The 26,281-nt window shown below is 45.6% G+C and overlaps 1 protein-coding gene across 1 annotated transcript in view; it reads left to right on the top strand.

The window, feature by feature from the left end:
- Positions 1-26,281, top strand: part of PITPNC1 (phosphatidylinositol transfer protein cytoplasmic 1) — a 229,575-nt gene that overhangs the window by 110,069 nt on the left and 93,225 nt on the right. Inside the window, exons 2-4 of the mRNA XM_037128045.2 lie at positions 4,120-4,268; positions 16,974-17,062; positions 18,052-18,059. Of these exons, the coding sequence (XP_036983940.2) occupies positions 4,120-4,268; positions 16,974-17,062; positions 18,052-18,059 (246 nt within the window). The remainder of the gene's footprint in view (positions 1-4,119; positions 4,269-16,973; positions 17,063-18,051; positions 18,060-26,281) is intronic.

The following is a 26,281-nucleotide window of genomic DNA, read 5'->3' as shown; positions in this document are numbered from 1 at the left end:
AAATGGGTTGGGGGGGACAAGAGGCGCGAAGAATGGCAGCAAGACAAAAGATTCTGATCAAGCTGCAAACTTTATTTTTCCGAACTGGATATATATAGGAGAGATTAGGTTGCTTGCTATTGGCTAGCTTGAGACAAAGAAGGGCCCGCTTATTGGTTACTTGGGTGCAACTGGTACTCGTGGACACCTCATGTGCCTGTAGCCGATTGGCTTGTGGAGCACACAGGTTCCTGTAATCAACGCAATGTTTTTAGCTAGAAGCCAGGTGTAAGGTTCCCAACAATTTTTTTTAAAATTTTTTTATTGATTATGCTGTTACAGTTGTTCTATTCCCCCTTTATTCCCCTCCACCCTACCCCCCATCCCCACCATCACCCCCCCCTTTAGTTTATGACCATGTGTCTCAAGTCCTTTAGATTCTATATTTCCCATGCTATTCTTGCCCCCCCATCTATTTTCTATCTACTGTCTATGCTACTTATTTTCTGTACCTTCTCCCCCCTTCTCCTCCTCCCACTCCCCCTGTTGCTAACCCTCCTTGAGATCTTCATTTCTATGTTTCCACTCCTGATCTAGCTGTCCTTTTAGTTTGCTTTTGTTTTAGGTGTGGTTGTTAATAACTGTGAGTTTGTTGTCCTTTCACTGTTCATGTTTCTTTAACTTCTTTTTCTTAGATAAGTCCCTTTAACATTTCATATAATAAGGGCTTGGTGATGATGAACTCCTTGAATTTGATCTTATCTGAGAAGCACCTTATCTGTCCTTCCATTTTAAATGAAAGTTTTGCTGGATAGAGCAATCTTGGTTGTAGGTCTTTAGATTTCATGACTTGGAATACCTCTTTCCAGCCCCTTCTTGCCTGTAAGGTCTCTTTTGAGAAATCCGCTGACAGTCTGATGGGGACTCCTTTGTAGGTGACTGTCCCCTTAGCTCTTGCTGCTTCTAGAATTCTCTCCTTCATTTTAATCTTGGCTAATGTAATTACGATGTGCCTTGGTGTGTTCCTTCTTGGGTCCAACTTCTTTGGTACTCTCTGAGCTTCCTGGATTTCCTGGAAGTCTATTTCCTTTGCCAGATTGGGGAAATTCTCCTTTATTATTTGTTCAAATAAGTTTTCCATTGGTGGCTGTGCCTTTCCCCCTTCTGGTACCCCTATAATTCGGATGTTGGAGCGTTTAAAGATGTCCTGGAGGTTCCTAAGACTCTCCTCATTTCTTTGAATTCTTGCTTCTTGACTCTTTTCTGTTTGGCCATTATTTGCTTTCTTCTGGTCCACTCCATTGATTTGAGTCCCAGTTTCCTTTTCATTGCTATTGGTGTCCTGTGCAATTCCATTCATTTCAATGAGTTTCGCCTTCATATATTTGTCTAATTTGTCCGTATAATCAACCAGTTCTGTGAGGATCCTGATCACCAATGTTTTAAACTGTGCGTCTGTGAGTTTTGTTATTTCTTCATCGCTTAGATTTATTGGCTCTGGGGCTCTGAGATCCTCCTGCGCCATTCTTGGTCTGTTCAGGCCCTTTAAGAAGCGGTGCCTTGGATTCCCAGGTCGCTGGGTTGTGACGCTGTATGTGGGGGCGTGGCCAGAGCGGGGAAATGGCGACCCCCTCTGCCGCTTCTCACAGCTGGGTGCGGAGGAGCAGTGCCTTAGGTGGTTCACCTGGGCCGGCTGCTCAGAGTCGCTGGGTTATGACGCTGTGTGTGGAGGTGGGGTCAGAGCAGGGAAATGGCGGCGCCCTCCACTGCCGCTGGCCGTGGGGACCTGCCGGCCCGGTCCAACCGCCCACTCCCTCGCCTGTCCACCCTTGCACAAATGCGTGACCTCAGTCAACACGCAGCCCCGGGCCCGGCTGTCTCCCCCGTGGTCGCTCGCCTGGTTGCTCGCGGGGTCGCTCACTAGGTCTGACCCTGCGCCTGGATTCCGCGGGCCTGAGTGTGTCTGGCCGAGTCCTCCTGTGCAACCCTGCTCCGCCAGCCGCTGGTTTCGCCCCTTACCGGTCAGGCTGAAGAATTTGTTGTTAACGGACTTCCGAAAAGTTCAATTTTCCGTGTTCTGGCTGTGTTTTCTGTTGCTAATATTTAATTTTCTCTAATCTTGGTTGTGTGAGAAGGCACGGACATCCACCTATGCCTCCATCTTGGCGGAAGTCCGGTTCCCAACAATTTATTAAGGGGAAGCCAGGCCATGTTTCTTATTCTAGAAATTATATATTTTTTAAATTATTGGTTTTTAGAGAGGGAAGAGAGAGAGATATCAGTTTGTTGTTCCACTTGTTTATGCATTTATTGGTTGATTCTTGTATGTGCCCTGACCAGGGACTGAACCTACAACCTTGGTGTATCAGGACAACACTCCAACCAACTTAGCTACCTGACCAGTGCTCCCAGAAATTGCTTTAAAAAATAGATTTTATCTTTGATTTTCCTCTCTCCTCTTCCTACTTTTATCCTCAGAGTTCTCCCAAGCATACATATACTTCTGTTAAAAGTATTTTAACAGGAAACAGTAAAAGGGGGGTGCATGGTGACAGGAGACTTGACTTTGGGTGGTGAACACACAATACAATATGCAGGTGATATAGTACAGAATCGTACAGTTGAATCCTATGTAATTTTATTAACCAGTGTCACCCCAATAAATCAAATAAATTTTTAAGGCATTTAAAATGCCGACCATCCTAGGGAGGGCATGGCACAGACAGGGAGCTCTGCCCTTTGAGGAGACCCAGCTGGCTGCTGCTCTCATTGTCATGGTTACCAGGCCTGGTCCCTGGGGCTGGCCTTGGACCAGGGCCTTTCAGATGCTCTTCACACTCCCCGCCCTGCACCTGCCTCAGAGTGAAGTGTGTGTGCTCTCAGCTTTGAAACCGATTGCACCATTGACTTGTACGTTTCACCTGCCCATTTAATTTAACACCTGTTTCTCTCTCGTCTGCATATAGACAAGAGACCCACATCCTTGCTGGCCTGGGCTCTCCTGGGAACACCTCAGAATGGTCACTAGCTTGCTGCAGACACGGGGCCCTTTCCCTCACTCTGTCCCAGGGCCTTGGTAATGATGCCACATGTGTTGTGTCACCTCGAATCTGTAGGAAGAACCACAGCAGGGTGGCATTTTCCTGCCTCTGGACTCTTTCTTCCCTCGTCCTTCTCTCTCTCTCTCTCTCTCTCTCTCTCTCTCTCTCTCTCTCTCTCTCTCTCTCCCTCTCTCCCTCCCTCTCTCTCTCTCCCTCCCTCCCTCCCTCCCTCTTTTCCTCCATCAAATTAGCTCTGCCATCCCTGGAAGTTCACTGGAGGAAGAAATGCCCTCTGGCCCCAGGCTTTTCAGAGAGGCAGGAAGAAGAGTGGAAGGGCTTGAAAATGAAGACAGGACAGAAACTGTTCACATTCTATGTTATTCCATATTATCGTTTTCACGTAAATGCAAGGTGCTTCTGGGACCCTGGCTGGAAGGCTCCACACTGTTAATGGAATTGGATAAAAAACAGTTAAAGATGCTATGGATTTTCCTCATTATGGATCAGCCTTTAGAATACAGGGTTCACTTCGGTGGGGCCTGTACACCTGGAGTTTTTGAAAGCTTCCAGGTGATCCTAATGTCCAGCCACCTTTGAGAACTGCTGTCCTAGGAGGCAGAGGCCTCCAGGAGAGCTTGAACATTCTGTAAGAGGTGATGGAAGAGACAGGTGACACCTAATCCTCTTGTGCCCGGCAATTCAGTTAATTAGGCAGAAAGGAGCCACAGAAAGAACACACCTTGCCCTCCATTTTGCTGAGAAAAATAGGACTTTATCTCCACTTAACCCTGTAGGGCGAGAGTGGGAAGGGAGACAGACTCCCGCCTTCCCACCTCCCTGCTGCTACCATGGGCTGGTGGGGTGCCAGACCCAAGGTGATTGCCAAGGTGATGCATAATGTTCACAGGAACATGCCGTTTCTGCATTCTGCTCACGACTCGCCATCCTCCTGGCTCCCGAGGAAAAGTAACACCAGGCCCATGTGTCTGCAGTCTTTTCTGAGCAGAGTGTGCTCATACTAGTTGTTTGTGGCACCATTGATGGGGGGCTGTTTTCAGAGGCCAGCGGTTGGGCTGACCCCTGTATCTGTGTTTTATAGTACAAAATCGGACAGCTGTACATGATCAGCAAGCACAGCCACGAGCAGAGCGACCGAGGGGAAGGTGTGGAGGTTGTCCAGAATGAGCCCTTCGAGGACCCGCACCACGGCAACGGGCAGTTCACCGAGAAGCGTGTGTATCTCAACAGGTAAGTGGTGGCCGCTGGCGTGCCACCTACGGGCTCTCTCACCACATGGGGCCCCTCCCACCAGGACCCACAGCCGGCCGGAGGTAGAGGTGGTGTCCAGGATGAAAAGGTGACTGGGAAAGTCATTAATTATGTTCACCCTCTGCATCCACCAGACTAGTTGCTTCCAAGGACAGAATCTCCTGCGCTTGCAGAACCGTCCTCAACTGCATTTCATCAGGAAGAGCTTTTTTCTTAGCTTCCCCACACCTTGAGTGACAGGATAAGATGAAATCTGATCTTCAGGAGTAAAGGACTTGTCTTCTCCTTTGCTTCAGGGTCAACACTGCTCCACCTGCGAGGTGTAGAGAAGTGTTGCCGGTAGCATGTGCCATGGGGGCCTTGACTTGGGAGGTTGCCACTTTTTGCCAGGTGACCCCTCTGGGGTCCGTAAAGGGAATTGACCAAACGAACGGTCCCCTCTGACCCAAGTACAATAGGCAGTGCGAAGGTGGTTTCCTTTCTCAGGTGGAGCCGTCCTCCCCGAGGTGGAGGCGGTCTCCTCTCCTTGGGGAGGGTGACGGACTGAGGGTGACAAAGAGCACTGTCAGGACTGCCATTTCTGCTTTGCAGAATATGTTCTTTAATCCCTTGCTATTTCATTATCGCCAATGGTGTGATTATCGGTGCCTGTTTGATCTTCTTCCTATTCTACACCCCGACTCTAGCCCATTTTCTCTGTTTCACCTTTTTTGGGGGTCAGAAATTTGTAGTCATATGCCATATGGAATATATTTTATTGAGAGTAACTGCGAACTCTGGGGAACCAGTGTGTGACCAGCCCGCTGATCGCTACATCCAGGAACACTCTTTATCCCATGGGTATGGCATCTCCTATTGGTCTGTATGTGATATTTAGAAAGCGTGTCCAGCATGATAGCTGGACAGTGCCCCCAGTTCATCCCCGGACCCAGTCCCCGCACCTTGACCACGGTCAGACATTTGCATTCCACCGCGCTCACATGGCCCCCACCCCCCAAAAGGCTGACCTACACTATTCCTTCTTGGTGGAGAGTTTGGGTCCTGTCCCTAGGGTGTGCGGTGATTTCTCAGGCCAGCATCCCAACACTGAAGGCTGTGGGCTGATTAAACCAACACGTGCTATTAATCTGCCCAGGGATGCAGTACCCGGGAATTCCTGAGCGAGGATGAAAAGCAAATTAGATTCATCCCATTTATCTTTCCAGGGTTTGGAACCAGTTCAGCCTGCAGCCAGCTGTTAATGGGCGGCTTCCTTGCAGAGAAAGGGGTTTCCAACGTGCTGCCCTGGCTTGTTAGCGCAGACGATATAATTCAAGTTCTTAGCAGGGATCATCTCTGTAGAGCAAATGGAAGTGAGGGAGATACAGGAAAGGAGGTTCAGACCTACAGGAAATTTCATATTTTTGACATTTGATTGTATTTCCCCAAGTTATTGCCTGGAGAATGTTCTCTACTTACCAGATTCAAGAAAAATTTTAGAAAACTTTATAAAGAACAAGAATAAGAGGTGTCCAGATCCTCTCTATTAGGTCAGCTTTCTCTATCAAAATATATGATATTTGTTTTAAAGGAGAATAAACATTAATAAGAGGGAAATTTATTATAAATAGAGTATCTGGATTTCCAGGAATAAGAACTGAGAAGATTGATGTGGGCCTTCCCCTCACCTCGTCTGACACACACAGGATGAAATATAACAATATAAAGTCGAGTTCCAAACAAAGGAAGGGAAATCCTTAGGTACAAGAAATAAAGAGGAAACTTAAACCAGCATGGACAGCAGATGAGCTAATGCTAAGGAAGCTGGAGGCTGTGAGATACCCAGGGCCGCCACGCCCGTAAGGGGACAAGATATGCAGCCTGGGCCCATCAAAATGGGGAGAGGGAACTCAGAATTGTGCCTAAAAATCATTTTTGACAATAAAAACCAGAGAGGTTACAGGGGCGCATATGGAAAGAACTACTAAAGGATGTACTTGAAGTAAAAGGAAATTGAACCCAAGGAGGAAGGAGGGGGGTGTCTAGAAATAATAATAAACAAGAAGTTGGTGAACATCTGGGCAAATCTGAATGAGCATAGAATGTTTAAAAAGTATTAATAGTGAGTAATTGGGAGTATATTCGCGGAATTTAAATAATAGACAGGAATAGCAGATGATGAGAGGGTAGTAATGATAGTAAAACACATTCTAAGTTGCTACTGTTGTTTAGGAAGGGAGGGAGGTGTTGACTAACTTCAATTCTTGAAAGTGAGTGTATACATTCCAAATGTAAACCTGGCCTGTAATGGAGCAGTTCAATAGTGTGCGGCTTCCAAGAGAAAACTTGATCGGTCCCGTAGAAGGCAGAGGAAGAACAAAGTTTTACAGAAAGCACAAATAGAAGGTACATTTTGATGGGGAGATAAAATATATTCATGGTCTCAGTAAAGGTATGTGAATTAAATCTGAAACCTCAGCCTAGATCAAAATATATATAGCAACACTGACAAAATCATAAGTCGCCTAATATTACAGTGAGAGATTTTCACATAATATCAGTTTTTTTCAATGTATTTATTTTCAAGAAAGGGGAAACAAGGGAGAAAGAGAGGGAGAGAAATGTCATTGTGTGAGAAAAACATCGAGTGGTTGCCTCTCGCACCCCCCCCCCCCCGACTGGGAAGCACACCTGCTACCCAGGTCTGTGCCCGGACTGGAAATTGAGCCGGTGACCTTCCGCTTTGCTGGACAACGCCCAACCAACTAAGCCACACCAATCAAGGTTAACATACTATCAGTCTAACAAACCTTGAGATCAAGTAGACAGACCATTTAGCAAGCACAGAGAAGATACAGACAACAGAATGACAAGCTTGATCTAGTGGACAACTAGTACATCCTGGAACCAACATGCTCTTCACACACACACACACACACACACGAAAATGTACAAAACTTGACTACAAACTAAGCCAGAAATCAATCTCAACAAATACCAGAAAATCAGTATCATGGCTATCCTGTTGGCTGATTACAAAACAAAATTGGCAACAGCAACAACAAAAAGATTTTTTATATTGTTGAGAAATGTAAACATTTCTAAATAATTCATGGGTTGAAAATGTCAGTTAAACTCCCCCTTCCCAGCCACCTTTGCAGCTAGAAGTGGCCAAATGACTGAGTTCCAACCAATGAGATAGGAGATTTTTCATTCCCATGCTCAAGAGGTGCGCGATCTGCTTCTCTGGTGGTGGCTGCTGGGAAGGCAGCAAGCGGTGCCTCGCACACGAACCTCGACAACAAAACTGAATGGTGACAGTACGGAAAGGACACTTACAGACCCACCTCGGGAACATAGCCATGAAAATCTTATATAAAAGGTTAGCAAATCAAACAAGTGAAATATATAGTATGTCAGATGATTTTTTTTAGAGTTAGCAAGTCAAATACCTCAGCGTATAATAATAATAATAATAATTATTTATTATTATTATTATTATTATTATTATTAATGGCTTGATCAAAGTTTTCCCGGACTGTTAACATCACTATAAGATGAGAATTCACCAAGATTGTTGGGTATGAAATCCACGTACAAAAGTCAGTAGCAGTATTATGCACTAGGAACAGTAAGTGGAAAATAGAATTTTTAGAAGTTCTGTTTACTCCCTGGCTGGTGTAGCTCAGTGGATTGAATGCCAGCCTGTGAACCAAAGGGTCACCGGTTCAATTCCCAGTCGGGGCACATGCTTGGGTTACAGGCCAGTTCCCAGCAGGGGATCCATGAGAGGCATTCCCTGATATTGATATTGATATTTTTCTCCTCCTCTCTTTCTCTCTCCCTTTCCCTCTTTCTAAAAATAAATAAGCTAAATCTTTTTATTTAAAAAAGTTCTGTTTACAATAGAAAACAAAACTTAAAAGATACCCAGCAACAAATCCACAAGATACACAAAATCCTTTTGAAGAAATATATCAACTCTTAGTGGAGGACATTTTAAAAATCCTGGATGAGTGGTAGTACCCGTGGATGGGAAATGCTATTTTATAAAATTGCCATCAATTATAAATTTAATGCAAATCTAATTAAAATGGCAGTGGGGTTGTTTTTTAAGAAATTGAGAATATAATCCTAAAATTCCTAATTACTATAGCTTTATAAAGAGCCTCGATATCTCCTAGAGTAAGTTCCTCCTACTTACTCTACTTTTTAAAAAGAATCTGTATGAATTTTAGGATTAGAAACCCAAATGATGTGCAAAATGACTGAAGAGACCCAGAACAGTTAACACAGACGAGCTAGACAGTGGATAAAACTGGATCATGGTGTATTTGGGGGAAGGAGAGTCAGGCCTGTGGAGTGTGGGAGACCCCAGGAAGGCCAACTGGACAAAGACCAGTGGGCGGGAATGCCCGGTGGAAGCTTTCGGCTCCATTTAAGGACGAAATCTCAGTGTGCAAGTCACCTGGGAGCGCAGTAGGGCACCTTACAGTCCATTGCACTGTCACTTGGGGCGCAGGAACAGGAGCAGAGCACCCGCACTGCGGGCTGTGTCCTTGAGCAGACGCCAGTGACACTGCGCGGCTGCCGTGGACAGCCTTGCAGCTCCTTTTCAGCCTGAATTTTCTGTGCCCCAAGTATGTTTCAGACGTCATCCCGACTCTCCTCCAATGTGTGTGATGAGCAGCCAGTGAGGCGCAGGAGAACCAAGTACTTATAGTTCCCATCCTGCGGATCTAAACCACGTCCATCGTTTTATAACTTAAAAGGTTCTTGGCAGAGGGGAATGAAAGGGAGGAAATGGGACAACTGTAATGGCATAATCAATAAAATATATTTTAAAAAAGGTTCTTGGCATATTTGGAAGACTAGGAACACATATCTTAGAAGCAGGGAGTTTATGGTTTAGTAATAAGAAAGACAGAAAAATTATGTGACATAACTATAGAGCAACAAGATTTCCTAAAAAACCACCAACCCTATCACCGTGGAGGTATAACCAAGAGGTAACCCGCCTCGGGTTGACCCACGTCCTCCAACCTGGGGGCCGCCGTGTGGGGGAGGCTGCCTCGAAGTTGTAATTCGTTAAATTAACAAAACCTGTGCAACAAACCGTTCAGGTGTTGTAGGGAATCCAGTGGTAAATTAGACATGTGTCTGCCTCCTGATCAAAGGAGGGTCACTGGTCACAAAGTAGGGTCACTAGGCTGACTGGTGCCAGTGTTTATGAGTCCTTTTATCCATCTCGTGAGTGGTGACATGGAAGAAAACTTTGCCCCAGCCCCTTAGGATTGTGACTGGGATCCTGACAGATGAACAGGGGAAAAGAAATTTCTCGGTACATGAGAGCACAGAAAAATGCAGCTCAAAAAGGATGATTAAATGTGGAGCTTATATAGCATTTTAGTAGGGGAAGAGGCAGGGAAGAAAGGCACTTATGGGAAAACAAGTAACTTTTATGAAAAATAAATGTGGCCTTAGGAGAATGGATAGGAGATACGACAGCTTTGTGGCAGTGGCTGCTCATGGGATTTCTTATCCTGGTGTTTACTTCTGGTGCCTGGTGATAGGGGTCAGCCTTCTCTGGCTGTGAAACGCGCAGGGAGGGGCTCGTGACAGTTGAATTCTTTCAGGGGGCTCTACTGTGAGGCAGATAAGGGGAGTTCAGAAAAAGCAACTATTTGTTCTCAATTGTGCGCAGCTCTAAATAGTCCCTAGGCCACTGTGGCATGTTGCGGACCCCTTTGCTGGCCGGAGGGAAGTGGGCTCTGGGAGTTGGACCGGTGGTAGCTAAGATGCTGCAGCGCCCATTTAGTCATTTATACAGAGAAATATCATTGTCCTCTGGACCTGAAGTCATGTGCTGGCAAAATAAGCCGCATCTCATTGAGAAATTGCTTTTTAAATTTATTATCCAAAGCAACTATTAGAAGCACTGGAAATACTCAAAGCTATGTAGTCAGGGTCTGTCTGGAGCAGAAAGGGCATTTCATGGAAGGATGTTAGTGACCGGGGGGCCTGACGGTCTTTTATCTGGAGAGAATGGGCAGTTCCAAGGGGCAGGAGCAGCAGTGACGAGAACCATCTTTTAAGTAGAATCAGACTTTCATTCTGCTGTCACCCCCAAGACTGCCATGAATAGGTCCAAGTTGTCTCCCCCTTTTTTTATCACTTGTATCAGAATCCCATAAATAAGCATCCTTGAGTGGGAAGAGAAACTTCCAACTGGTTTCCAACATGTGGCACCATTTTCCATTCCTGCCATGTGAGGGTCCCGACTTTTCCACATGGCCTCCGACACTCGTCACTGTGTGGCCATCCTGGTGGGTGTGGCGTGGTGTCTCATAGTTTTGATGGGCATCTATTTCCCTAATGTCTAGTGATGTTGAGCATCACCGGCCATTTGTACGTCTTCTTTGGAGAGGCGTCTACTGAAGTCCATTGCCCATTTTTCAGTTTGGCATGATATCTTTTGTCAGTGTCATCTGTCCTTTTATTAGTTGCTGTCACGTCCAGTGACGATGGGCTTGCTCTTTCCTCTGGCACTTCCTACAACGTCTGGTACACTGTTGGGTGCACAGTACATTTTGGCAGTTGCCTAATTCATTTAGGACATTGCGTTAGTGCTGACACATTAGTACATTTGGTGGCTGTCCTTCGATCCAGTTTAGTTAACCAAATAAGTGGTATTTCTTGGCTTGTCTTCAAAAAGCCTGGTTTCAACTGCCATCCTGGGAAAGGAGGCGAGATACTCATTAAACTCTGGAAGAGATTCTAAATCAAACCTGCAGCCAGAATCATGTGGGGAGCGGGGAACTTTTCTTCTGCGCCCTTCTCCCTTCATTTCTAGTACCTCTCCGGTCCCTTCCCATTGAGGCCCAGGGGGAGAGGGACCCAGGGGGTGGGGGGTGGGACCTTGGGGGAAAATGGAGCCTATTTTTAGTCTTGTTTTTCAGTCATGAAGTGTCATGTTCTTCCCCACCACGGCTGCTGGATTAATTAGGCTGTGCTGGCAGCTGCCAGTCAGGGAGGGCTGCCAGCTTCTAGCAGGGATTCTGCCTAATGCCCGAATCGATTTGCATGGAGAGTACATTTCTCCTGCCACGTGGCTCTTGCCTTCCAGGGCATCGTCTCCTGGCCTCTAGAGGCTCTGGGTAGGAGAAGGAACAGCTTCCATGAGCCATGAATCCTGTTTGGTTGAAAAAACAAAGCCACCAGCTGGTTGCTTTACCTACCGGCTCATTGGTGGAGCTCTGTTGCCATGGCTTGGGTCTGTCTTTCACATTCCCTCTTCCTAGTCTCCCAGGTCTTTCCCAGGGTAAGAGCCCAGTGCCCAGAGCTCTTGTGGCTTTGGAAGAGCCCACCATCTGGGCACAAATCATAGAAAAGTGTTAGAGCCAGAGATTCTGCCCCAGGGCTTGTTTCCATGCTGTTCTTCAATACTCTTAATGGTCATTATTGACTTCTGAATATCTGAATACAGTCTTCATTCATTCACAAAATATTCTCGAGCATCTGCCTTGTACCAGGCACCGTCCCATGAGCAGAGCGAAGATCTCTGCCCGGTGGGACTTGCGTTCCAGTTGGGAGTGCCAGACAACAATAGCTACAGTATATAAAAACATTACGTATTTACAATATTCAACCTTCTATATAAATGCATAGTTACTGTAATATTAAATAAATTATTTAATATTTCTCTACTATATACGAGGGAAAATAGCACAGGTGAGGAACTTCTTCCAGACACGGTTCAGTCCATGTGACTCTGTTCTGTCCCCATCTCAGTTCTTTTTTTTTTTTTAAGATTTTACTTAGTTTTTTTGTTGTTGTTGTTTTCTTTAAGAAGGAGGGGAAAGGAGGGACAAAGAGAGGGAGGGAAACATCTATGTGAGAGAGAAACATTGATCAGTTGCCTTTTGTGTGTGCCCAACCAGGCCACCAAACCCACAACCCAGGCCTGGGCCCTGACCAGGAATCAACCAGCGACCTTTTTACTTTCCGGGCTGCACCCAGCCAGCTGAGCCGCACCAGTCAGGGCCCTGTCTCAGTTCTTAATGCCCGGCAGCCTCACGCTGACAGGCCCCACCCTCCTTTCTGTCCCCTGACCTGCTCCCCTAGGAAATCACAGAAACGGAATGTTTGGACCCAGTTGGGATCTTAGCATCCAGTGCAGCGGTTTTCCATCCTGGTTCGTTGGTGTGTGATGCTGACACATGTGGACTGTTCCTCTGGGTTCAGCACAGCGTGCTGGCCACATCCCCTCCTGCTGTCCAAGTATCCACCTCCAAGAACCCGCACCGGGCAGGCCTCTTCCCGGAATCCCAGCTCACATTGTCCTTCTCGTAGAGAGAGTGGCAGCGGTATCCACATCCGGGGACCTCCCGCGGGTAAAGCCCCTCAGCCCTGCTTCTCAGAGGTGATGGCTCTGGAAACTGCTCATCTCTCTGCTGCCATGGACAGAATTACATTAAGAACAGAACTAAAAGATCAGCCAGGAAAGCCATTAAGAACAGTAAGTGAATAAATCACAGCAGCTGCGGAAGAAATTTAGGGACCTCAGAGATCACTGTGTGTGGAGCCGGGTATAGGAATAAGTGACTATTATCCAAAAATTGTCAAATGCTCAGTGTAGGCACCAAGAAGAAACGAAAGGTCAGAGTATCCCTCCCGGACCAGTGGGGACTGGGGACACGAAGGCAGTCGGCCCTTTCTAAAGTCGTTGATGCGAGCTGCAGCTACTTGAGCTGCACCGACAGGGACAGGGTTCGGGTGCGCTGTGCCGGGTCAGTGCCGAGTGAAGCACTGTTTCCTCGAACTTGGGACGACTGTCTTCATCTGCTGGGAATGTCGGAGCCCCAGATTTCCAGTTAAGACCATCAGGATGCTGGTCGCTGTGGAGAAAATGGAATTAGACTCCATTTAAACTGCATTTGGCCTGATGATGTTTGGTACTTCCTGGGGCCAAATGATATTCCCAAATTTGCATAAATTACAAAGTGAGATTAGATATTATAGGGAACACGGAAATAATCTGGATTATAAAGTGCCAGAAGTTTCTCCTGGAGGGATGTTTTAGGTTTGAGTTCCTTTAATTCTTTATGAAGTAGGTTCAGATTACGCCTGCCCAGGGGGTCCTCTTATCGGGTCAGTGATGATTTAGGGAAGCCCGGGGGATCTATGAAAAGGTTGAAGTGACTATATTCACTTATATCCAGTCTGGGTTTCTCAGTCTTGGCACTTGGAACATTTGGGGCCAGACGATTCTTTGTTGTGGGGACTGTCCTGTGCGTTGTAGGGTGTCGGGCAGCACCCTGGCCTCTCTGCCCACTAGACGCCAACAGCATCCCTCCACAAACCCCTCAGTCGTGACCACCAAAAATGTTTCCGGACTTTGCCGAATGTTACCTGGGGGGCCAAGTCCCAAACGCTGCCTGCTGTTGAGAATTACTGCTTTAGGATGACCCGTCAACCGCCCCAGTTTGCTCAGGGCTGAGGAACTCCAGCACATGGGACAGGGTATGCAGCCTTGGAGGAGCTGGCCCCCCAGCTGTGGGACTGGTGTGTTCTACGTCACACTAAAATTTCAAAGTAAGAACACAAACGTTTTGAAAAGTCTGTCTTCAATGAAGGCCCGGGAGAGACGTGGTATCATTTCACATCCACATGGTTTGCGGTACTGTGGAGGCATCAGAGACAAAGGTCCATCTTTTTCCTCAGTGCCTGCAAACCGGAGCCATAGCAAGACGGGCCACTGGGAGCTCCGGTCCTGGCCAGCGGACCGAGAGGCCATGAGTCGAACCGTGCCACCTTTCTAGAAGAGAGGTTCTCGTTTGATGCCTAGTAGTAAGTTTGAGTGACAGACTTCCCCCTAGAACTGTAGGCTGTGTGACAGTGTACATCATGAAAGTGACAGCAACAATGGGGACTAATTTAATTCCACTTTTGTTTGCAGCCCCAATAAATCATTACTGCAGGGAAAAAGAAATTTCACTTTCTCAGACAAAGATGATTTGTATGATGGAGCTCTGAGTAAATGGGGTCCGGGAGAAGGTCTGTTAGGGGGCTTACAAATATTTTAAATGACACATCATAGAACTTGCTGTAAATGCCCCCTGCACCTGGCCTGGTGAGTGACTTGTACCAGAAGGGCCTCCTTTCCAGACTAATTGAGAGTCACGTAAAATCATGCCAACCAGCTTGGCAAAATGATGGTGTTTCTTAGGGTGTTGCATTAGAAAAGGTAACTGATTATAGTGCTGTGGATCCTACAAGAGCTGGTGAATGAAACAGCTAAAATAAAGGGTCTAGACTCGAGTCCTGACCATTTACAAACAGGTGAAGTCTCAATGTGAATGGAACATGGCCAGTGTTCTCCATCTTCCTTCCAGAAAGTGATAGTTGCATGGGAATGTGCTTCCGGGAAGCTTTTAAATGAATTATGGAGAGAGGGCAGCTTGGGGCTCAGAGTGCCATGCCTGAGCACCTAACGAATCTGGGAAGGGCTGCCGTGTAGGCGGAACCCCCCACCCCGAGGAAGACAGTGCAGAGTGGTCCCTGGTGCTTGCAGAGAGTCATAGGCATTTCGTCTAAGCTAAACAACGCCTTGCCTACTTGGGGGACATCCTGCAATCCTGTTTCAGTCCATTAAAAGCACAAGAAAACCACTTGCCTGTGAGTAGAACCCACTTCTTCCTGCATTACATTGACATTTTCCTCTGGGGTTGGGGGCAGAAGGAGGGAGGGAACCCAGGGAAAGTTTTGCTTAAGATCATTTCCCGCAAGAGGGCTCACTGCAACCTTCCCACCTGAGACGTCAGCACCAGTCGAGCCCCCACTTCAGGGACTGAAAGAATAAATCATAGGCAGAAGCTGTAAACACGCCCGCCAGGAAGCAGCCTTCCTTTGGAGCCGTGTGAATGTGAGGTAAGTGAGTGGTTACCGCAGAGCTGACTTTACAGGAGGGAGACATTCTGCGTTAGGGCACGAAGAGCTGTTATGTGAATTCTAAAACTGCTCTGGCTTTCTCCCCACGGCCCACCTGAAGCAGTGGTCTTTGTCCACACTCGCCTGGCTCAAGGGAGCTTTCATGCCCCCATTTGTTTTAACCCCGATAAGTGGCCCAGAGCTCTGGGTTAGGTCTGTCCGGCCAGCCATTGAAAACACATATTTGTCTTTTAGAGAGCAGGTCCTGGATATCGTCAGAAACATGAGAAACAATTTGAGCAGATATACAAGGAACAAATATTTTACTGGCACTGGGTGTCATTAAATTCCATATCTAAGAGGGATTGGGGATTTGGGGTTCTAGAAGCGTGATGCTCCCCGCCTCTCCTGGTTATATCATCTTGGAATTCAAAACTGCCTCGTGGTGCTCTCTTTTGCCAACACGCAGCCCTCAGGAGCTGGCGTGTGCGTCATCCTGCTGGGTCTGCCGTACTGCCAGACAGCGGCGTCCCAGACACGTAGCTGTAGGCACCAGAACAGGAAAGAAGCGAAATGGTAATGTCTGGGAAGACGGAAAACCCCGGGTGCACTGCTGGGGCGGGGGCAGCGGGGATAGAATCATGCAGACGTATTTAAGGAGCATATAATACTCTGTGTGTAAATAGAATATTTAAGAAGTTCTCTGGGCCTGTCCTGTGCTGTAGAGTTTGCCTCTGAAGGGAAACAAAACAAAACTTAATTAGCCCTTGGTTTACAAAAGGTCTTGGGACCTGAGCCTTGGGTTTTCTTTGTTTTAAGAATTTGTTTTCAGCAAATGGAGGCCTGGTCCCTGTTCCAGAGGCATAATAGCTCTGTCATTGTATTTGTTTTCTAGGGCTGCGACAACAAATTGCTAAAACCTCGGTAGCTCGAGAACAACACAAATTTATCCTCTCGTGGTTCTGGAGGCCAGGAGTCTGAAAACAAGGCATGGGCGGGGCTGGTTCTTCGCCAGGAAGCGGGGTGGGGGCTGTGAGGGAGGGTCTGACCTGTGCCCCACCTCTAACCTCTGGGCAGCCTTTGGGGTTGCATCACTCCCCTCAGTCTGGGCCTCCGTCTTCCCGCATAGCCATCTCAAATCTGGGGAGAGTTCATCTTGAGATCCTTAACAGTTACATCTACAAAAACCCTGTTTTCAGTTAAGGTTAAAGTCACAGGTTAGGATGTGGGTGCATCCCTGTGGGGAGACCCAAGCCAACTGACTACAGTCATCGAGGAGTTTTTCTTCGTGTCTCTGAAGTTGCTACTCTCTGTTGCTTCAGTCCACTTTCAGAACATGGCTCATTGTAAAGCTGTGCTCCAGTGTTTTCCTGTCCCAGCCCCGACCCCATATTCGTGTTTAAGCATCCCTTCCTACTCCGTCTGCCATGCCACGCCTAGTACACAGAGGCCAGGCTGGCCAAACCCTTTAAACATAGCACCTCCCAGCCACTGAGTTCTCCCTTCTTGATAAATCAGATCTAAGAGGATGATCCTATGAAGTCCCCCACACGAGGCTATAACCTCTTGCCTTCACACATTAGCTGAGCACATCAATGTGCACAGAAATGGAGAGACTTGGAGAAAGACCAGAGAGGTTCAGGGCAGAGATGGCTGCAGAGAGAAGAGCTGCCTTCAAGCCCTGAGGTCTCTGTAGCGGTCAGTTCATCCAGGAAGACGTGGTAGCACAGCGAGGCTCTGAACACACTGATTCTTTTCTTCTTTCTTTCCTCTTAGCAAACTGCCTAGCTGGGCCAGAGCTGTTGTTCCCAAAATATTTTATGTTACGGAGAAAGCTTGGAACTATTATCCCTACACAATTACAGGTAAGTCCTTTGTGCCAGTATGTTACACGTAGCAATAAGACGTAGCAGTAGTCAGATGTCCCTGATTTCGGGTTCGTTATCCCCACGGAGACTTGTGGGAGACCCCAACCTCCTCTCCGGTCAGCATTCTTCTTAGCCAGGAGTAGCAGGGGTTAAGCTAGACCATTTCCTTTCTTTTAAAAGTGACTTTGGAGAAGGAAAGTGAAGCTCTTTTAATGACATTTCTAGAGGTTTTGTTAACCTTATCATTTTCTGATTCCTCAAGTAATTTGGGGGTGTGGTTTTTTTTTATAAACAAGTTTGTATTTTGACTTGTTTGTTTTACAGCGCCCCCCTCACTTACACCCCCAAAAGTACCTTGACTATAATTTATGTAAAAGATTCTGTTGGGGCTCTCTGTCTCAGACTACATGCTTTGTGATTGGATAGTATGGAATCTTTCAAATCACTTTTCCTCTCACTTGTAGTAATGGAATGTTAACCTCTGTACTGATATTGAACTATAAATTGTGGCCAAAAAGTATAGATGGCTTGGTTCTTGCCCTCAAACACATAAAAATTCAAAATCCCATTTGAGTATCTTCATAACAGCCTCTTCTTACTGGTTATGAAAGCTGCTTTTCCACTTAAAAGATTTCCTGTGTGGTTAATGAAATGCTCTGCTGGAATTATTAACCTTTAATTCTGCTTTTACAATGCCAGTGCTTTGGTTTTTAATTAGCCACAAACTCATAGGCTAATTGAATCTTGTCTTAACACTCCTTATCTGACCAACTACCAAAGTATCATGTGAAAGAGTTTCAAGAGCAAACATGGAAACATTCATTATTTATGAAAGTTTAATTTTTAGAAGGCTTCTTACCACATTTGTGATAATTATAATGCACTAGTATATGTTAGCTCTATGGTTTTGTATGTAAGCATGGTCTAAATCTCCATTTTTGTCTCTTTTTCTTTTCCCTCTTGTCCAAATGAACTTCTGGGACCAGAATACACAGTAAGTTTTATTTATTCATTTTTAAATATTCAGCATAAGATCAGTGGAATAATTGAAACTTCTCTTGTACTTCTCATCTTATCAATGTGATAAACATATAGAGGAATAGTTCAGAATAAGAAATATTTAAGTGTTGGCTGTTGCATAGTTATATATGATGCAATAACTTGAAATTTCTCATTTGTTCCAGAATATGAATGTTAATTTAAAATGCCTTGACAGTTGTGTTACATAATTAACTTTGTATTTTCTTAAAATATTTTATTTATTTATTTTTTTAGAGAGAGGGAAAGGGAAGGATAAAGAGTGGGAGAGAAACATCAATGTGTGGTTGCCTCTCCCCTGCCAGGAACTGGCCTGCAACCCACGCATGTGCCCTGACTGGGAATCGAACCGCGATCCTTTGTTTTGCAGGCCTGCGCTCAGCTCAGTCCACTGAGCTACGCTAGCCAGGGCTCACTTGGTTTGTATTTTTAAGTGGCTTGACTGATCTACTTGTGGTAGGTCACTGTCACAGAAGAACTGTTTCTAGAGATGTGGAAGGAAGGAGATGGCGGTAGTTGGCAGCAGAGGATAGGCTGTGGCCTCGTCCCTTCCAGGAGAGCCTTGAAACTGGAAAGACACGCATTCAAGCTGCTGTACTCGGACCTCTAGATTGGACAGTCTCAGTGACTTGATGAAATTACTTAATTTCTGCTTGTCCTAAGAACCTCTAGAGTAATTACTTCTATTTTTAAAAAAAGGAGGACCCTGTTATATCATGTGTTATGGTATTTTCATTGGATCACTTCCCCAGCGGCCAACAGTTCAAACTGTCAGAACAGGAAAAGGGTTAACTGAGCTGTGATAGAATTGCAGTTTCAGTCTCAATCACAGCAGCCAAGGAAGGAGAGATGGTGAGAGAGAATGGAGAGAAGGGATTCACCTTGCCCCTGGCATGAGCAGCATGCCCTGTATGTAGCAAGTGCTCAGTAAGTAGTTATTGAATAAATGAATGAACTCATTCATTCTCAGTGAACTTGTGAATCCATAGCTGAGTGAACAGCTGTGGGATTGAATGAAGGAAGGAATGCATGAACCAAAGACAGACAGTCCAAACAGATGCAGCAGAAGTATCACTAGCTGGAGTCGATGGGCCTGAGTGTCCCCTGGCTCTGCCGCTGGTGGGAATTCTTACATGAGTGACTCCGAACCCCTGGTTCTTCACTTCATACTGGTCCATGACCATGTTCTTGTCTGTCCTTTGCAAAATTAAAAAAGCAGAAATAATATTCAAAGTTTTTCATAAAATAATTCGTTCCATGTAAAGCTTCCTTTACGTGGAATAAATTACACCCCTCATTCTTGGACATTGAAGTATCTTTTTTTATAATGAAATTATAGCAATGCATACAGCATTCCCTCCTGCCCAATGCCCATAACTTCAAAAAAGGGCCATTTTATGGCAAAAATATAAATTTTGGAAGTCAGGGAACTGCTGCTCTGGAACAAGCAGCTAAATTTCTCTGCACCTAAGTGTCTTCCATCTCCAGAACAGGATAACCCCTCTTCCATAGTAGAGAGGATGCAGTGATGTAACACTGGGGTCAGAAGACTTTCTGTAAAGATCATCTGGTAAATATTTTCTGCGTTGTGGCCCAGACAGTCTCTGTCACTGTGAAAGGGACCATAGGCAATATATGAGAACATTGGCATGATCATATTTGCCCAAGCAGCAGACCAGATTTGGCCCCAAGGCTATAGTTTGTCAACCCCTGATACGTATAGAACACTATTAGCACATCTGTACATAACAGGCGATTAAATGCTCCTCACCAATGCCATTCCCAGTGTCATTGCTGCCAGCAATCACAGATCTTCGAGGGGAAGACTCGAGGGTCTTTTGAACCTTGTCCCCTTTAACAGTTGTGCCCATTGCTTCTCGTCACGCCTCCATTTCCCCATCTGTAAGTGCAGAAAATATACTAACTTCTCTCATAAGGGTGCTGTGACGAGCATGTGTTGTCGTTTTATTATTAATTATGCAATGCTAGAAGCTGCCACCATTAGAATGGAACTTCTATGGGTGGGTGTCTTGGAGGCCATCAGCACAGACTGGGCTGTAGTTGTTACACTGGACAGTACTAATTGTCTGGGTTATTATTTGATTTTATTGATATCTTATGTTATTCCACTTTGAGCTTCTCCGAAATCCTGTGTACAGACTTTTCATTTGGAATGTAGGCAGAACACACTCCTCCCTGTAACTACACAAAGCCAGTTATTTGCCTGGTAAGCCTTCGAATTGGGTCACCTTGACTCGACCCAAAAGAATCCAAAGAATCCTTCCTTGTCTCCGTCTCGCTTCTATTGGCCCCAGGCATTCCTTGTCTTGTGGCGGCATAACTCCAAATACTGCTTCTGTCTTCATATGTCTCGTCTCTGCATATCTAAAAAAATATTTTTATTGATTGATTTGGCAGTGGGTGGGGGATGATTTGTCATTCCACTAACTCATGCATTCATTGGTTGCTTCCTGTATGTGTCCTGACCAAGGACCAAACCCTCAACCTTGGCATATAGGGATGCCACTCTAACCAACTGAGCTCCCCGGCCAGGCCTTCCCCTGTATCTGTATTTTCACACAGCACCGTCCTCACTGTGTCTCTCTCCTCGTAAGGGCACCAGTCATATTGGATTAAGGACCCACCCTACTCCAGTATGACCTCATCTTAACTAACTGCATCCATAGTGACCCTAATTCCAAATCAGATCACATTCTGAAGAACTGAGGTGAGAAATTCAACATATAAGAGGGGTGCAATTCAGTGGCTTTCAGGTTTAGGTTAACATTCACTTATTAAGCACAAACAATGTGTAAAACTGTGCTAGAAGGCATCACTGAGCAATAACCCCTGCCTCTGGGGTGAGTTGCAATCTGGGTATAGCAGTCTGGCGACATTCCAGTCAAAGCCCAAGAGTCATCAGCAAGTCATGGAATTTCCTGAAGGCAAGATAGGACAGGTCGTCTCTCAGCTCAGGGGACAGGCTGGCACCAGACCTGCTCACCGAGCTGGATGAACTCGGAGAGGGGCTGACAGCAGAGGCTCCCACCGAAGGGGGGAACGAATGGTCCTGGAGCCTTAGCCAGACAAGCGATTGCAGTGTGAAAGGAAGTGTCCTGGTCTCTAGATTGGGGTCTTCAGCTCCAGGGACAAGACACAGCCATCTTACCTAGGTCAGACAAGGGGACCATGCCATGCTGGGGTGGTAAGTTGTCGGCTTTAGCAAGTAAAAAGGCCTACTGGAAGCAACTAGTTTTTACTATATGTCCCAAATATTACATGGGATATACTTATAATAAAAGATGCTCATCTTGTATTTTATCTGGCAGTCCCATGGGAGCAGCATGGCGGCAGAGCAGAACTGGTCTCAGAGACCAACGTACCAAAATCAGGTTGTAAGAACAGGGCACATTGGTAGGCCAAGGGAACAGGATGCGAGAGAATTGTGTAACTCTGGAAACTGCCGTGCAGTTGACATGCTGCATTAACACTAAGGCCAATCAAATGACCAGTCAGAACCACTTAAGTGCTTCTTGACTCAGTCAGGATTGGCTCAGGAAGTGAAATGGATTGAAGGGGGGCAGAGCTGGAGAAAATAAAATGAGAGCAGGTGACTACATAACTGTCAGTATTTCAGGGAAAGCCTGTACTAAGGGTTGAAATGCAAATAAGAGGGTTGTGAAAAAGAGAGATTCTGCCTCAGAGAAATAATGAGATTTCTTGGAGAAAGTGGGATTTGAGCTGGACTTTTGGGATAGTGGAACTCCTACCCACAGACACCTGCTGTATCTCAGTCTGCATGGGGTGCATAACGAAAAACCGCAAACTGAGTGGCTTAAACGAGAGACCTGTATTTCTCACAGTTCCGGAGGCTGGGGGCTCCAGATCAAGGTATTAGCTGATTTGGCTTTTTGGGAGGGCCCTCTTCCTGGTCTGCCTTCTTGCTTCATCCTCTCGCTCAGAGATGGGCGGGGAAGCAAGTTTTCTGGTCTCTTCTTACAAGGGCACTAATCCCATTATGATGGCCCCACCCTCATGATCTCATCTAAACCTAATTACCTCCCATAGGCCCATCTCCAAATACCATCCCATTGGGGGTTGGGGCCTCAACATGAACTTGGGAGCGGGCACACAGTTCTCACTTAGCATGCTCATTCCATTCCCAATGGCTGATATCACCTGGATCCTGGCTGCCTAGATACATGGAGGCCAGGTCAGTGCAGCTTTGAATGTCAGGTCAAGGTTGCATTTCATTCTCCATAGGGAAGCAACATTGTTCCTGTCTAATCCACTTTTATTTTCCATCCCAAATATGGACAGCTTTTCTTTCTGTCTCCCAGTGAGTGGGGGAATCTGGGCTTTTCTCTCTCTGGATGCAGGTGCACTCCTCCCCATCCCCTCGGCTGTGTTCTCACGCCCTCTGCCCACCACACAGACCAGATGGAAGAGCCCACTCTTCTGTCTGACCACAGGCCTGCTCCTGGGATTTGTGACACATGCTTTCAATTGTCTTCATCTTTTTTCCTATTTTAAGTGCTTTTTCACTGGGCTGTTTATCCCCCGATTCTTTAATCCTGAATGTCTCTGCTTGATGTCATTCCAAGCTTCATGTTTCCTGACTCTGCCCCAGAGCAAAACTTCCCCGATGCCAAACTCCCAATTTGGGCCCCCAAGCTCACCCCTCCCTCCTGGAAGCCAGATAATTGTCTGTTTTCATAGGATTAGTCCAGAGCAATGTTTGTTTCTAGGGTCCCCTAGGTCTTGTATCTGACTGTCCAGCCTATTACTAAGACCTCATGCTGCCCTCATCTGTGACAAAGTCCAGCCAAGGGACCTTTTTGATTAGGATCATTTAGGGCTTTAACGTTATCACAGTTATAAAGACGTAAAAGCTTTTTCAACACCGTTGAGTAACTGCGTGTGTTGAGGATTATGTGGAAATTCTGCTTGACCAGGAAATGGAAAAAATATCTTTAGCTTGGTTATGGGGGAAAAAATTCTTAATTATACAATAAACAAACAGCAACCCAGTGACAGTTTTGCAGAGGACAGACCATTTGACCAGTTCTTCAGAACCTGCAGGTCCTTCTGAAGTTTGTCAACTCACAAAGGAAGGTGCCCCGGGAGGCTGGCTGCCTTCCAAAGTCCCGGATTTTGTTTGTGTAGGGCTAAAAAAGGAAGCACTGGAGTATGAACATAGCTCAGCAGCATCAATTCAGCCTCGGTAATAATGAAAGGAGGAAAAAAGGATTTTCTTCCCATTTGTACGAATCTGACAGCCTAAGCTATAGTAAGTCAATAGGAGTGACCTAGAATGTACAGTTGCTATATATATTTTGCTGTTCTAACCATCCCGCTCCCCCAAAATGTCCTTTGATAAGACTCTGCAGAAGAGGCGATGACAAATGGGAAGCACTATTCTGTTAGAACGGCTGGATGTCTGTTCCCCTGGGAGCAGAGGTAGTCTCGGGCTGTCCAGTGTTGCCCAACATTTTAATTATTTAGTTGAAAGAGGTAGAAAAAGTAAATTGTAACAGACCAGGGAGAAGGAAATGACCCTTGAATGAGACCTTCAAACAGTATTGAGCTGTTCAGCATTAGTTTAGTTGAACCTGGAGGAATCAAGGTTGTTGACAGCTGGGAATGGGTCATCAGACACCCAGGATGAACTCGGGTTATCTTCCCAGGAGCGGCAATCGATTGAGGCATTTTTCTGGAAGCAACTAACTGTCCTGGGCAGGAATTCACTTGCAATCTTGGCCTTGTCAGTTTCCCTGATAATTGAGAGAGCTGATGGGTGCTGGTGACCATTCTTCTCAAGCCCCTCTCTGCTTAAGCTCCCCCCTCCTCCGCCTTCCACTGAATCCCTGCCACGAGTTATTATAAAACTAGGAAATTACAAAGCTAGGAAACAGGAACAAGTCCCGGGAAGATAGATTATTATACCAGAACTCCAGGGTTAGTCTGGTCTGCAAGGAAATTAGAGGTCAATCCGGCCATCTCAACCCCTATGTGAGCTAAGAGAACAAAGCTCCCTGCTTGTTTCTTCTTTGGAATCATGAAACCAGGGGTTGCGATGGGGGTTAATGAGCAGGAAATAACGTTGGTCTCCACATGACAATTAACTCTCAATACCCAGGGCAGTACATAATTTTGTTGGTCAAAACACAGTATTCCTTCTTAGAAATGGGGACATTTGAGCTGGGACGAGTTAGGGACCAAGGCCAAAGAAAGTCCTCCAGTAGGAGGTGCTGATGAGCAAGGCCGCCATCTGGCCAGCAGAGGACCTCCCCAGAGAAAGTGGTTGAAGTCAGAGGAGCCATGGACCGTGGCTCCTAAACAGATCCAGAATAATCAAGCTCAGAAGTCTTCAGGGTTCAAGAGAATTTAGATGGAAACTTTCTAGAACCATTTATAACAATCATAAAGGTGGTGTGTAGCCCATTAAGGGAGACATTGGGTCACACCGTTAACACAGTATTGGTATTGCAGGGCTTCTCAGAGCCCTTGCTGTTCTCACATACGCTGTGAATCCACAAAAGGGAACTGCAGTGTGAAATACTTCCCATACTTACCATATTTTGCCATGGATGATACACAGTTTTTTGCCCAAATTTTTAAGTGAAAAATAAGGATGTGCATTATACATGGGTAGTACTAATTCCGTATCTAATAAATGTTTTTTTATTCTTTTTTTAAAAGATTTTATTTATCTTTAGAGAGGAAGGGAAGGAGAGAGGGAGAGAAATATCAATGTATGGCTGCTTCCCGTGCATCCCCTGCTGGGAACTGGCTTGTAATCCAGGCACGTGCCCTGATTGGGAATTGAAGAGCGATCCTTTGGTTCACAGGCCTGCGCTCAATCCACTGAGCTACACCAGCCAGGGCTTGTTGTTAATTCTTTTATTTATGCTTATGCATTGAAAGTGTAACTCTAGAAAGTAGTAATGATATCCATATGCAGAATAATACCCTGGAATATGATAATCAGTTTTGTTTCTAAATATAAGTAAATAAATAATTGAATTTAAAAACTAAAACAAAAAATTTTCTTTTCCTAAAAGTTTGGGCCAAAAGCGTGGGGGCACATTATGCACAGGAGCACATGATACAGGGGAAAATATGGTATTTGTCCCCACTTCCTTGGATTTCTTAAAGCCGGTCTTCTAAAACTCAGGGGAGTACCAGAAGTTTCTCTCATGGTCAGAGCCATGATGTGTTCAATAAATAAGCCAGTGGATTAATTCTCTTTTGGTTAATGTTACTTCTTTTCTCTTAAATTTTAGTGGGTTAATATATTGTCTGAAGATTACTATTACTCAAATACCAGGGTTTTTTTTAGGAACTCCCAACAGCAATGAAAAAAATTTTTAAAGAATCACATGACACAGAACCTATAAGTTCCCTTAGAAGTTTAGCTGATTCTGTTAGACCACAAAGCAAAGACCCCAGTGTCGTGGAATGACCATGAGCTCCTGCGTTCCGATTTCCTTCAGCTTAGAAAGTGAACAGGTTGTATGGGTGAACCAGTTGCCTGCCTGCTTATTCGCAGATGTGCCCTGGTCCTTGCGCAGGATGGGAACTTGCCTCCACATCCCACCAGCCTAGCTAGTTGATCAGTACCCAGTGAAGCAGGAAACTTGGAGCATCCAGTCAGGGTTTTGTGTCTGGTTTATCCCTTGCTGTTCTCGACTCTACTTTGTACTTAAGAGAAAATTAACTCAGCAAAAGTTGGAGTGAGGAACAGAAGATGAAATATGTTTCTCTATTCTAAGGTAGCATTTTTAAATTGTTTGTATATTTTTTAAACACCACTCAGAATGACTTCATAGAGGGCAATCATCAGAGAAAAAAATATTTGTTTAAAGGAATTTTTGATAGAACATTTCACTAGGGAATTCTGCTTCTTTGTTTTCTCTTTCCCACTTGTGGTCCTGCAACTTGGATTTCTCTTCTACAGTGTACTAATGCGTATGGAGTGCGTTCAGTTCAAGTAGGTGAGGTCAGAATAACACAACTGGGAGTTCTGTGGGACAGATTTCTGTAAAAACAAAATGAAATGCATATAACTATGGTTGTACTAATATAGTCCGTTTTCGTGATTAAGTCAGTGCAAACTTGTCCCAGTTCTTTTGAACTTTCTGATCACTGATGTTCTCTGAACTACATGGTAGTGTA

This window comes from Artibeus jamaicensis, unplaced genomic scaffold, assembly GCF_021234435.1.
Source record: "Artibeus jamaicensis isolate MK-2021 breed Jamaican fruit bat unplaced genomic scaffold, CSHL_Jam_final contig_1998, whole genome shotgun sequence".
Taxonomy (NCBI): Eukaryota; Metazoa; Chordata; class Mammalia; order Chiroptera; family Phyllostomidae; genus Artibeus; species Artibeus jamaicensis.
This window is presented reverse-complemented; position numbering and strand designations above follow the sequence as displayed.